At 40.4% G+C, this 13,675-nt stretch overlaps 1 protein-coding gene across 1 annotated transcript in view; it reads right to left on the bottom strand.

The window, feature by feature from the left end:
* Positions 1 to 12,896, bottom strand: part of smfn (small fragment nuclease) — a 95,265-nt gene extending 82,369 nt beyond the window's left edge. Inside the window, exons 1-3 of the mRNA XM_051937696.1 lie at positions 12,579 to 12,896; positions 8,506 to 8,589; positions 8,033 to 8,110 (exon numbers count right to left, since the gene is read on the bottom strand). Coding sequence (XP_051793656.1) covers positions 8,033 to 8,110; positions 8,506 to 8,589; positions 12,579 to 12,875 — 459 coding nt within the window. The 5' untranslated portion in view covers positions 12,876 to 12,896. The remainder of the gene's footprint in view (positions 1 to 8,032; positions 8,111 to 8,505; positions 8,590 to 12,578) is intronic.
* Positions 12,897 to 13,675: the final 779 nt, after the last annotated feature.

The raw sequence follows: 13,675 nt of genomic DNA on the forward strand, positions 1-13,675 counted from the left end.
ATTCTGAAAACAAATTCTGGAAAAACTCTATGGCGCCACCTAGGGAGACAAAAAACTGTATAAATCACAAAAAAAAACCTCAGCTCTGCGCACAGGAATGTCGTGGAGACATGCAACCACCAGTCACGCGTTCGTCTGCTCGTGCTCTCCGAAAGCCTATAGACGGATTTGAGCTATCTTATACCAAGGGGGCGCTATGACCCAAAATATGAAAACTCTTTAAACATTATCTCCTCCAAAACCGTACAATATTTCGGCTTCATATTTGGACAGATTATAGTGAATATTCATCCAAGCAAAAGTTATCAAAAGAAACACAGTAACTGCTCTAGTTTTTTTTAAATAAGTTGTCAAAGTTTGTCTTCACCTGAAACCATGTTTCGCTTCAATTTCAACCTCTAAACGTTCATGGATTTTGCTGAAATTTGGTACGCAGGTGCAGTCTCCTGAAAATTTCAATATTCTGAAAAGAATCTGGAAAAACTTTATAGCGCCACCGAGGGAAACAAATACTGCAAACATCACAAATGGCCTCAGCTCGTCGCAGGGGAATGTCGTAGAGACATGCAACCAACATTGACGCTTTCACCTGCTCGAGCTCTACAAAATCCTGCCTGACTGATTTGAGCTATCTTCAATGTAGGGGGAGCTATAATCTGAATATGCAAACCCTTGAAACATTGTCTCCTCCGAAACGGTACAATATTCCGGCAGAGGAACTCCGCTAGCTTACATCTTCGGTCACGGATGGCACTTGCTTGCCGACCGCGTGGGGGGGGGTGGCGAGGTCCTGCCCAATGCTGCTTGCAGCTTTAATTAGGGACCGAGCCAGCGAAGCAGGCCAACGGAGCTGGCGAGACCCTATTGTATTTGCTCGGTTTCTTCTTATTATTATTATTATTTTACAAGTCCACCACGTTTTGCTTAATTTGACCCCCTAAACGTGCATAACTTTTTGAGAAATTTGGCACGTACGTCGGGTCACGCGAAAAATTCGATATTCTGAAAAAAAATCTGCAAAAAGTCTATAGCGCCACCTAGGGACACGACAAACGGCAACAAACCACAAGGGCAACACAAAAGGCTACAGCTCTTCGCACAGGAATGTCGTAGAGACATGCAACCACCACTCACGTTTGTCCGCTCGAGCTCTACGAAAACCTGTCTGGCCGATTTGAGCTATCTTCAATCTAGGGGGCGCTATAACCCCAAATATGAAAACCCTTAAAACATTATCTCCTCCGAAACCGTACAATATTTCGGCTTCATATTTGCACAGATTATAGTGAATATCCAGCCAAACAAAAGTTATCAAAAGAAAAAGGCTAACTTGTCTAGTTTTTCTTTTATAAGCTGTCAAAGTTTGTCTTCACCTGAAACCATGTTTCGCTTCAATATCGCTCCCTAAACGTGCATGTATTTTGCTGAAATTTGGGACACAGGTCCAGTCTCCTGAAAATTTCAATATTCTGAAAACAAATTCTGAAAAAACTCTATAGCGCCACCTAGGGACACAAAACAAACTGTATAAATCCCAAATAACCTCAGCTCTTCGCACAGGAATGTCGTAGAGACATGCAACCACCACTCACGCGTTTGTCTGCTCGAGCTCTACCAAACTTGTTGGACTGATTTGAGCTATCTTCAATCGAGGGGGCGCTATAACCCAAAATATGAAAACCCTTTAAAGATTATCTCCTCTGACACCGTACAATATTCTGGCTTCATATTTGGACAGGTTATAGTGAATATCCAGCCAAACAAAAGTTATCAAAAGAAAAAGGCTAACTTGTCTAGTTTTTCTTTTATAAGCTGTCAAAGTTTGTGTTCACCTGAAACCACGTTTCGCTTAATTTCACCCCCTAAACGTGCATAACTTTTTGTGAAATTTGGCACGCACGTTCACCCACTCAAGCTCTACGAAAACCCGTCTGATAGATTTGTGCTATCTTCAATCTAGGGGGCGCGATAACCCAAAATATGAAAACCCTTTAAAGATTATCTCCTCCGAAACCGTACAATATTCTGGCTTCATATTTGGACAGATTATAGTGAATATCCAGCCAAACAAAAGTTATCAAAAGAAAAAGGCTAACGTGTCTAGTTTTTCTTTTATAAGCTAACAAAGTTTGTCTTCACCTGAAACCATGTTTCGCTTCAATTTGACCCCCTAAACGTGCATGACTTTATATGAAATTTTGCATGCACGTTCGCCCGCTTGAGCTCTTCGAAAACCTGTCCGAACGATTTCAGCTATCGTCAATCTAGGGGGCGCTATAACCCAAAATATGAAAACCTTTAAAAGATCATCTCCTCCGACACCGTTCAATATTCCGGCTTCATATTTGGACAGATTATAGTGAATATCCAGCCAAACAAAAGTTATCAAAAGAAAAAGGCTAACGTGTCTAGTTTTTCTTTTATAAGCTAACAAAGTTTGTCTTCACCTGAAACCATGTTTCGCTTCAATTTGACCCCCTAAACGTGCATGACTTTATATGAAATTTTGCATGCACGTTCGCCCGCTTGAGCTCTTCGAAAACCTGTCCGAACGATTTCAGCTATCGTCAATCTAGGGGGCGCTATAACCCAAAATATGAAAACCTTTAAAAGATCATCTCCTCCGACACCGTTCAATATTCCGGCTTCATATTTGGACAGATTATAGTGAATATCCAGCCAAACAAAAGTTATCAAAAGAAAAAGGCTAACTTGTCTAGTTTTTCTTTTATAAGCTGTCAAAGTTTGTCTTCACCTGAAACCATGTTCCGCTTAATTTGACCCCCTAAACGTGCATGTATTTTGCTGAAATTTGGTTCGCAGGTCCGGTCTGCTGAAAATTTCCATATTCTGAAAACAAATTCTGGAAAAACTCTATGGCGCCACATCGGGACACAAATACTGAAAAAATCACAAATGGCCTCAGCTCTCCGCACAGGGATGTCGTAGAGACATGCAAACACCACTCACACGTTCATCGACTCGAGCTATACGAAAACCTGTCAATGGATTTGAGCTATCTTCAATGTAGGGGGCGCTATGACCTGAAATATGCAAACCCTTTAAACATCGTCTTGTCCGAAACCGTACAATATTCCGGCAGAGGAACTCCTCTGGACTTCATCTTCGGTCACGGATGGCACTTGCTTGCCGACCGCGCGGGGGGGCAGGGCGAGGTCCAGCCCAATGCTGCTTGTAGCTTTAATTATTATTATTCTTCCCCGCACGTTACCCTTAATTTGACACCCTAAACGTGCATAACTTTTTATGAAATTTGGCACGCACGTTGGGTCATGCGAAAATTTTAATATTCTGAAAACAAATTCTGAAAAAACTCTATAGCGCCACCTGGGGACACGAAAATTTCAAAAATCACAAATAACCTCAGCTCTCTGCACAGGAATGTCGTAGAGACACGCAACCACCACTCACGCGTTCGTCGGCTCGAGCTCTATGAAAACCCGTCTGCCCGATTTGAGCCATCATCAATCTAGGGGGCGCTATAACCCAAAATATGAAAACCCTTTAAAGATCATCTCCTCTGAAAGCGTACAATATTCCGGCTTCATATTTGGACAGATTATAGTGAATATCCAGCCAAACAAAAGTTATCAAAAGAAAAATGCTAACTTGTCTAGGTTTTGTTTTATAAGCTAACAAAGTTTGTCTTCACCTGAAACCATGTTTCGCTTCAATTTGACCCCTTAAACGTGCATAACTTTATATGAAATTTTGCACGCACGTTCGACCGCTCGAGCTCTACGAAAACCTGTCCGAACAATTTCAGCTATCGTCAATCTAGGGGGCGCTATAACCCAAAATATGAAAACCTTTCAAAGATTATCTCCTCCGACACCGTTCAATATTCCGGCTTCAAATTTGGACAGATTACAGTGAATATCCAGCCAAACAAAAGTTATCAAAAGAAAAAGGCTAACTTGTCTACTTTTTCTTTTATCAGGTGTCAAAGTTTGTCTTCACCTGAAACCATGTTCCGCTTAATTTGACCCCCTAAACGTGGATGTATTTTGCTGAAATTTGGTACGCAGGTCCGGTCTGCTGAAAATTTCAATATTCTGAAAACAAATTCTGGAAAAACTCTATGGCGCCACCTCGGGACAAAAAAAACTGTATAAATCACAAAAAAACCTCAGCTCTGCGCACAGGAATGTCGTGGACACATGCAACCACCACTCACGCGTTCGTCTGCTCATGCTCTCCGAAAGCCTATAGACGGATTTGAGCTATCTTATACCTAGGGGGCGCTATGACCCAAAATATGAAAACTCTTTAAACATTATCTCCTCCGAAACCGTACAATATTTCGGCTTCATATTTGGACAGATTATAGTGAATATTCATCCAAGCAAAAGTTATCAAAAGAAACACAATAATTGCTCTAGTTTTTTTTTTATAAGCTGTCAAAGTTTGTCTTCACCTGAAACCATGTTTTGCTTCAATTTCAACCCCTAAACGTTCATGGATTTTGCTGAAATTTGGTACCCAGGTGCAGTCTCCTGAAAATTTCAATATTCTGAAAAGAATCTGGAAAAACTTTATAGCGCCACCGAGGGAAACAAATACTGCAAAAATCACAAATGGCCTCAGCTCGTCGCAGGGGAATGTCGTACAGACATGCAACCACAACTCACGCGTTCGTCTGCTCGAGCTCTACGAAAACCTGTCGACGGATTTCAGATAACCTTGGGGGTGCTATACGCCAAAATATGCAAAACCTTTAAACACTATCTCCTCCTAAACTATAGAATATTCCAGCCGAGGAATTCCTCTGGCTTTCATCTTCGGTCACGGACGGCACTTGCTTGACGACCGCACGGGGGGCCGGGGCGAGGTCCCGCCCAATGCTGCTTGCAGCTTTAATTAGGGTCCGAGCACCAAGGTGCCGAGGACAGGCGGTGCAAAGGCACCGACTGTCCAAGGCACCAACGGTGCCGTAGGACCCTATTGAAACCCTACGGTTTATTAGGGTCCGAGCACTGAGGTGCCGAGGACAGGCGGTGCAAGTGCACAGGCTGTCCAAGGCACCAATGGTGCCGAAGGACCCTATTGGAACCTTAGGGTTTTTTATTATTATTATTATTATTATTCTGCCAAAACAACTGCATTTTTCAGGGCCTAAACATGCTCAAAAAGTCATGAAAATTTGCACACACATCAAAACTGGCGAAAATTTTCATATTTTGTAAGGCATGTGGAGGTGTGTGCAAAAATGGCTCCATAGCGCCACCTACAAAATTTTAAAAAATGGTATTAGGCCAACTCAGAGGACATTTGGCCTAGAGCTTCAAAATTTGGGAGGCATATGCAGCACATCAGGAAACACAAAAAAGTCAATCACAACCATGCTCTAAACCCAACAGGAAGTGCACCTTCATGCGTTAACTGTAAAAAATCTGTGATGAACTCCTCCTAAGGGGTAAGTCGTAGAGATCTGAAATTTGGCCAGTATATAGAGGAGGCCTTCCTGAGAAAAAGTTATTAAAATCTTCCTCCATAGTTAAAGGGTGTGGTCGTGGCGGCCTATAGAAATTCGATCCTTCACCATGAAACAGGAAATGCTGTCTAACTCTCCTGAACATGCTCCAATCTGAATGAAACTTTACATGTATGATCACAGACCTGCCCTGATCACATCCATATAGCAACATTCATTCACAGTCACAGCGCCACCTTGTGGTATCAAGAATTTGACATTTTTTACACTTTCGTGTACTATTTTTAGCCTGTTCACCAGATTCACCTCAGATGTGGTGACATAAGCCTGAACACATTGATGATGAATCCCAGAAAAAATGGTGACATGTCATAAAAAGGTGTCTGTGGTGACGCAGCAAAATTTGATGTTTCGCCATGAAAATTGAAGTGTTCGTATCTCAGCTGCATAAGATCTTATCTGCCCCAAACTTCATGTACTGGACACCAGGACCACTTTGAAGACATCCACCCTTATAAATGTTGAAATAGTCATAGCACCACGTATTGGTAACAGGACATTTAGGCATTACATTTACCCATCCCATTGCCCAAAACTTTGTCATATAAATCTGAAAATTGGTCCACTGAGTCGTAATCCCATGACCGTGCCACAGTGAGAAAATTTTGATGTTTCATACAACACTGTTGCCATGGCAACACATTGTTGATTTGATAAACAAAGTACTTTATGACAGGTTTACAATACTTATAACCTCACCAAAATTACCACACATATCACAGTCGACCCAAGGAAGGACACTGTATGCTTCTCAGCACTGCATGTGCTAGAGCGCCCCCTACAGTATTTTTAATAAGCAGCCCCCGCAGCACATTTCACCTACATCCACAAAATTTGAAAGGCATATAGACCACACCAGGACACACAAAAAAGCCTCTTAGAGCCATCCCCTAAACCCCACAGGACGTCCGCCATTTTGAATTAAGTGAAAAAATTTTCTCTATTTTTTTAATTTTTGAGAGTGAACTCCTCCTAGGGGTTAAGCTCAAGAGAGCTGAAATTTTGCCAGGATATACAACACGATGTTATGATCAAAAGTTATTAAAAGATTCTTCCAGAGTCAAAGGGTGTGGACATGGCGACCTCCAGAATTTTGATGGTTCGCCATGAAACATCAAGTGCTACCTAACTATCCTCTGCATGCTCCAATCTACCTCAGACCTCACATGATTAAACACAGTCCGGTCCTGGTCACATTTATAGGTCAAAATACATTCGCAGCATGTGTCATAGTGCCCCCTGCAGCATTAAAAAAAATAGCCTCCACAGAGACTTTCACCTATGACTATGAAGAGACCTGCCCTGATCACATTCATGCAGCAAAATTCATTCAGTCACCAGTGGCCTGCTGGATGGACAGAAAGTGCTGCATAAATAGCCTGTACATGCTCCAGTCTGCCTGAAATTTGACCTGTGTGCTCCGAATCCAGCCCTCGTCACATTCATGGGCCTAAATACACTCTCAGTCGCAGTATTGTCTGGTGGAAATGCTTGGGGTCGCCGACCAGCAAGGATGCGAGGACCCGTTCAACGCTGCTGGCAGCTTTAATCATCTTTTTATCTGAAACCCAAATGTCTTCAGTATACAACAAAAACAACGGAATTGAACTTGCTGTTCCAATACTTTTGGAGGTGACTGTATGTTTAAAAAAAAGAAAAAATTGTCACTTGTATTTTGTGGTTGAAAGTATTGTATTATTTTTTTATTTTTCCAATAAAAATAAAATTAAAAAAATACACTCACATTATTTTTTGATCATTTTTTTGTCACAAATCCATCAAAGTCCTCATCTTCTGTGTCTGAATTGAACAGCTGGACAATTTCGACATAAACCTGCCTGGTTCACTCTCTTCATTTACGGAGTCAGTCTCGTTGCCGGATGGCTGTTCAGCAATGATGCTGGCTTTCGCGAAAGCTCGGACAATAGTCAGTACTGTATGTAGTTTTATGTAATGTTCTCTAATCGGTTTATCGCTGCCAGCATGTGTAGTGTACGTATTACGTCCCTATGTCGGCAGGAAATGGTCCAACAGTCAGATTTTGGAACTCAGTGCACACATAAGTGCACCGGGTTAAAAGGTTTTCGATTTTTGAGAAAATTAAAGGCTTTTAAGTGCGCCTTATAGTGCGGAAAATACGGTACACACCGAAATGTGTCACTGTTTTAGTGATTATTTGCGTGTGCACAGAATGATTTCGGGAGAATTTGGAACTTCCCTTTGCATCTGGCCACCATCGATAGAAAGCATGTAAAAATCTAGGCATTGATCTTCCTAACTAACACCCAGAACTTGGTATGCAGTAATGAATTGAACAGTTTAAATTAGAACATTAAAGAAATGCAGCATCACTGTAGTGATGGTTTAGACTTAGTCTCTGCTTCCAGGTTGATCAGGACCAGTACGGAAGAACAACACATTAAATCTCAAGTGTTTGTTGACAAGAAAAAACAAGACACCAATCCCATCCCCATAAATCTGTTATCCTTTAAGTCTCAGACTACAAAGGGAGCTTACCTTTCCATGATGCTCTTTACACCATTCTGACATACCTTCCAGTAGTTCATCTGGCTGGTTAATTATCAAGTTGGGTCCCTGTCGAAAAACAACACGAGTTTTCAGTTTTTATAAGTAGTCATGCCCCTCAAAAATTTTACCTTTTTGTTGCTTTTCAAGGAGTGGAAGGAATATGGCCCATGAGTAAATCTGCCTAGACCAGGCCATCTCAAAAAGTGAGGGACTTTGCAAAGAAGAGGGAGGTCACCAAGACACCTATGACTTGGCATGTGGAAGACTCTGAAGTCAACTTGTAGAAGACTTAGTGGCACTATAATTGAGCTTTTTGGCCATCAGACTAGATGCTAGATGTTTGTTTAGTGTCTACTAAACACTACACATCATCACAAACACAATACTTTTCATAGGCACAGTAATTTAAAAGACAAACTGAAGACAAGAAGCAGTCCAGTAGCGTTTTTAGCTCATATTACCTCAGCCAAAATGTTCAGGTCAGAGTCTGTGATGATGCACGCCATTTCAATGATGTGGTCCTTCTCAATGTCAAGACCTGTCATCTGAAAACAGACAAGCACAGCTTAATTGTGAAAGACGATCCAGCATGTGTCTGAACGTCAGTTCTGAACATCACATTCTTAACTTTAATAGTCTTGAACAGCATGGATAGGTTTACAACAGCATCACCAGACTTCATCCACATGAAGGCTGGTTATCAAATGATAAGTGAATACAAAACCAAGGGGGACTGTCATGAAACCAGTTGTTTTTTGAATATGTTGATTTCTGTCATTCTTCTACAAAACAACACCAGATGATCAGAGCAGACATGCAGTGATGACTATATACAGGGTGTCCCAAAAAATGTATACACACTTCAAATAATTGTAAACTAAGTGTTTATTATAATTTGTTTAATTTTCAACATGTAAAAGAATTTACTAGGGCTGGCCCGAACAGTGGTTTCTGGTCTCCAGATATTCAGACCCTATTAAAGATGAATATCCGAATATTCGTTCCGGCCCGTAATTGGGGGTGGGTGGACTGCATTGGCTCTGTACTAACATTACCTTTTTACTTTAAGTACGTAGTACAGATGACCTTCCAAAATGCTTACGGTTTCATGCAGCATACCTTAGATTGAGACATATTTCTTTGTTCCCATATATCCGTTGCAATAGAAATGTCAAATGAGCAAATTTTGCACACTGCCTTTGTTTCGTCTTCAGTTAAACTGAAGAATTCCCTAACAGCGAAGGTCTTCAGCATCTTGTCTTGTGTTTCACAACGAACTGAAGCGTGACGTCAGAGTCAGCAGCCACCCGGCCATTTGGGTCGCGGTAACAAACACGAATGGATGAGCTGAGATGAGCTGAACATGGCTGGATGAGCTGAAGTGGGCCGAAGGCGAAGGGAAGAGACGAGCTCCGAATATTCCTATTCCATAATTTTCCATAATTCCAAAATCTGCATCCGGGAGACCAGACAAATGGATCCGAATATTTGGGCCGTCTTCCAACCCCTCCTCACCCCATTACAGCACAGTGGGCTGGGACCTGGAAATGTAGAAAATTTGACCCCCTCCAAATTGCTTTTATTTTTGTTTTTCTTATAGTAGAATAAAAATCCAGTTCAACAAAAAAAAAAAAATCAAGTCAAACGGTCTACTCTTTAAAAAGTTAGGCCAGTTTGAATCTCAGGAAATGACACATTCCACAGGCGTCCAATTAGCGTAAGTAGCATAAGGTTGAAAAAAAGGCGGCAATTTCAAATGTCTGTAAAAAAATTGATATTTGAGCTTTCCATTCTATTTCTTTTTGAGAAATTAATAATTTTTACCTGAGATTTTAACAATATTCAGGTTTACCTGCTCCAAATTTTCTTAATTGCTTAAATTTAGAAGATTTCTGCAAAGTTTGAAAAAATATAGTAAATTTTCACTCTTTTTTCTGAGACTACTTTCATGTACCACCCAGAATATTTTCACTTGCCATAAGCCAGATATGGGAAAGTATATATTTTCTGAAAGAATAGGATGTCAGGTGTTGAAAAATACAAGTGTCAAAAAATCTGGCTTATGGCAACTCTCACAGATCAAATTTTACTGAAGAAGGTCTAAGTTCCCCTGTGTGGACCTTGGGCGATTGATGTTAACACGTATGTATCGAAATTGTAAGTAGTACTTCTAATATACATATACTTTGCAGTATAAAAAGACTTCTAGATGTCTCTAAGTGTAACAACTGCCTTCAAATTTTGAAAATGGTCATTTAAGGCATCAATTTAGGGCAGATTTCATTAAAAATTCTTGAAATTTGGTAGATTTTTCCAGTTTTTTTTGTCACAATTTTTCCTTTTAAGGAATCACATTTTTGCATTTCTCATTAAAACAAAACTACATAGAGCAGTGAAATAGCTTGCAGAACTAGTTTTGGTTTAGAGAACCAAAATGCACTTATCTTTACTTGTACTGCATGGATCATAGTAAAAGATGGTATTCTGTTCATAGCAAGTATTAGCTGTAGGAAATTTCCCAACAGAGATAAACACCCAATGAACGTGACATTATGTAGTTTAAGTAATATCTTTGTGAATAATTCATTTGGTTACATGGTTAAGTTCAGAGAAAAGCCTTTATGTCCTGTGTTATGATAGGCCTATGGAGGATAACTAACTTCATGTTTCACTGTTATGTTTTTTGTAAAGTAGTCATTTACTCTGCATAGAATTAGTTAATAAAACATTTGAAGGCAATATCATGTCTCGCCTTTCAAATTTACGTTTAATCACCAAATTCCATCGGTGGAACCCTACACTTCTGTCTAGAAAAATCTCCCTGCAGCCTTAACTTTTTAATATAATTTAAAGATATCTTTTTAGATGTATTCCCAAGTATATTGCGGTTGAAATTAGCCCTCAATCACTACCAGGGGATGATTTTTAGCCAAGATATTACATTTTTTCCAAAAAACAAGCCGAGCAGCCCACTGTGTACAGGGCGGAACAAGTATTCGGATACTTGTCTTTAATAGGGCTTGAATATCCGGAGACCAGAAACCACTATTCGGGCCAGCCCCAGTAAATTCTTTTACATGTTGAAAATTAAACGAATTATAATAAACACTTAGTTTAAACGTATTCGTACCGAACCGTTTGGTACAGGCCCGTTCAGTTCGGTACAGCGGTGTACCGTGGTACGAAAATTTTAAGACTATTAAGATGGCCAATGTACAGAATTGTTTTAATTCCGAAACCGAAGGCTCGCAGTCGCGCAGTATTATGGAATAAAAACAAGTAGGAGTTTCCAGTGAGCCACAAGATGTGACGGATCATTATTCTCCTGCCGGCACTTCATGGCTAATACTTGCAACAACGAGAAGAAGCTAGAGCTGGAAGACAATCCGGCATCACTAAAATCACCCGTTTGGGATAATTTTGGTTTCCCAGTGCAGTACGAAAAAGGAGAAAAACAAGCGGACAAGACGAAAGCTGTATGCTGACACTGTGAAGCGGTCCTCAACTACGCATCCAGCAACACGTCAGATTTAGACATACATTTGAAAAAACACCATCCAAGCGTAACTATCCCCGCTGCTAGGAAAAAACAGCGAACTGTACAATCGATGCTCCCAGCATCATTTCATGAAACCCTGTCTAGCAATTCAGAACGGGCTAAAGCAATAACCAAGTCGATTGGTGTTTTCATAGCAGCAGATCTACGACCATACTCCGTTGTTGAGAACTGAGGTTTTAAAGTTATGATGAAAGTCGGCTTACGTTAACTTTACATTATTGCTGTGCTCTTTGCTAGAGATAAATGACTACATTGTGTTGTTTTTAGCTTACCAGTATATTTATACTGGTAAACAAGAGCCTAACTAAATGGTGTTGCTTTAAAAAAAAAAAAAAAAAAGCAATTACATTGAAACATATTTCCTATTTTAGGTGATAGAGCACCATCATGAAGTTTGTTCTTATCCACACTTCAGCCAGAAAGTCATACCAGCTCTTATATGAGCAGAGTTTTTTTTTTCCATTTTTCCCCTTAACCGAACCGTGACTTCCATAGCAAAATATGTACCGAACCAGGATTTCTGTGTACCATACATACATATATATATGTGTGTGTGTGTGTGTGTGTGTGTGTGTGTACACACACACAGAGAGAGAGAGAGAGAGAGAGAGAGAGAGAGATAACTTCAGTTGGATTTAACAATTATTTCTCTCATCCACTGGGTGCTGGCTTCACACTAGTCACTCCAGGCAGCAGGAATAAGTAGTTTTAGAGATTGAAGTTCTCCTCAAGTCTGACATGAAGCTCAGCCTGTGTCATGGCCAGCTGCTAACATGCACTACCTCCTCCCATATTTTAATCAGTGACCTGTCAGATGTTTCACCACGTCAGCCAGGACAGCAGAACGTCAATTGGCCACGACTAAGCTACCGGCGGATCATTCGCATCATTAACACCTGCTTAGCTTGGTGTAGCTAACTTTAGCAAATACGCATACAGTTAGCTACACAGCTACCAGCCCACTCAATGACTTACCTCCAGGTCCACCCACACCATCCTCTGAGACATGGCGCTGGACGACATGCAGACTCCTCTGGATCTGGAAGCAATGTCGGGGTCGGTCATCGTGGCAGTAAACTGGTGTATTAAACGGCTAACCTTTTGCTGCTGAACACTACTGCAGTTATTGCAGTGTGGATGACTTACTGCAACCACAGCCCGTCTCCCCTTACACAGAAAGCCAAAGGCAGCCAACGTCGGGGCCGAGCTCCGCATGTATAACATGATGAGCTGACTTCCGTTTCGATGTGTCGTAAAAATCCTCGATCCCATCGGCCCTGTGGACCATGGACGGCCTTGCAATTTTGTCCAGTCACCGCAACTTTTCCGCAATTTTGGCCCGCCTCCCGTGAGTTCCACCAATCAGAGCAGTCCCCAGCGCAAACCTAATACACGTACGTCACCGAATTCACTTCCTTGTTTATGTTTTTTTTAAATTTAGTTTTACAATATACAGTGATCATAAGTCAATAGCAATACCATTAGGCAATATTAATAAAAGAGAACAAAAAATAACACTGAAGAATAAAAAGTAAACTAAAAAGAGAGAAAGAAAAGAAAAATAAAAGAAAAAAACGAAAAGAAGAATAAAAAAGAAAGGGGGAATTAAATGTATAGATTTTGAAGAAGCGATTGGCAGAGGTCAACTACCACCGTCTTTACAACAAGGTCTTATAAAATTAATTCCGAAACCACATAAGGATAAAATGAATCTTGAAAATTGGAGACCAATAACCTTACTTAATAACGATACTAAAATTTTAGCTTCAATTTTTGCAAAGAGACTTAAAACAAGATTAACAGAGGTGATTGATGAAGAGCAATCTGGTTTTTTGCCTGGCAGATATATTATAAATAACATGAGGTTAATTCTAGATTTATTGGATTATAATGAATACATATTTGAAGACAGTTTTATCTTAGTTGTTGATTTTTACAAAGCGTTTGATACTGTCGATCATACATTTATGTTAAAAACTTTAGAAACTTTTGGATTTCGGCAGAGATTTATTAATGTGATAAAAACACTATATAATGGGTGCAATAGCTCCGTAAAATTATCTTGTGGAACT

This window comes from Acanthochromis polyacanthus, chromosome 17, assembly GCF_021347895.1.
Source record: "Acanthochromis polyacanthus isolate Apoly-LR-REF ecotype Palm Island chromosome 17, KAUST_Apoly_ChrSc, whole genome shotgun sequence".
In the NCBI taxonomy this organism is placed as follows: domain Eukaryota; kingdom Metazoa; phylum Chordata; class Actinopteri; family Pomacentridae; genus Acanthochromis; species Acanthochromis polyacanthus.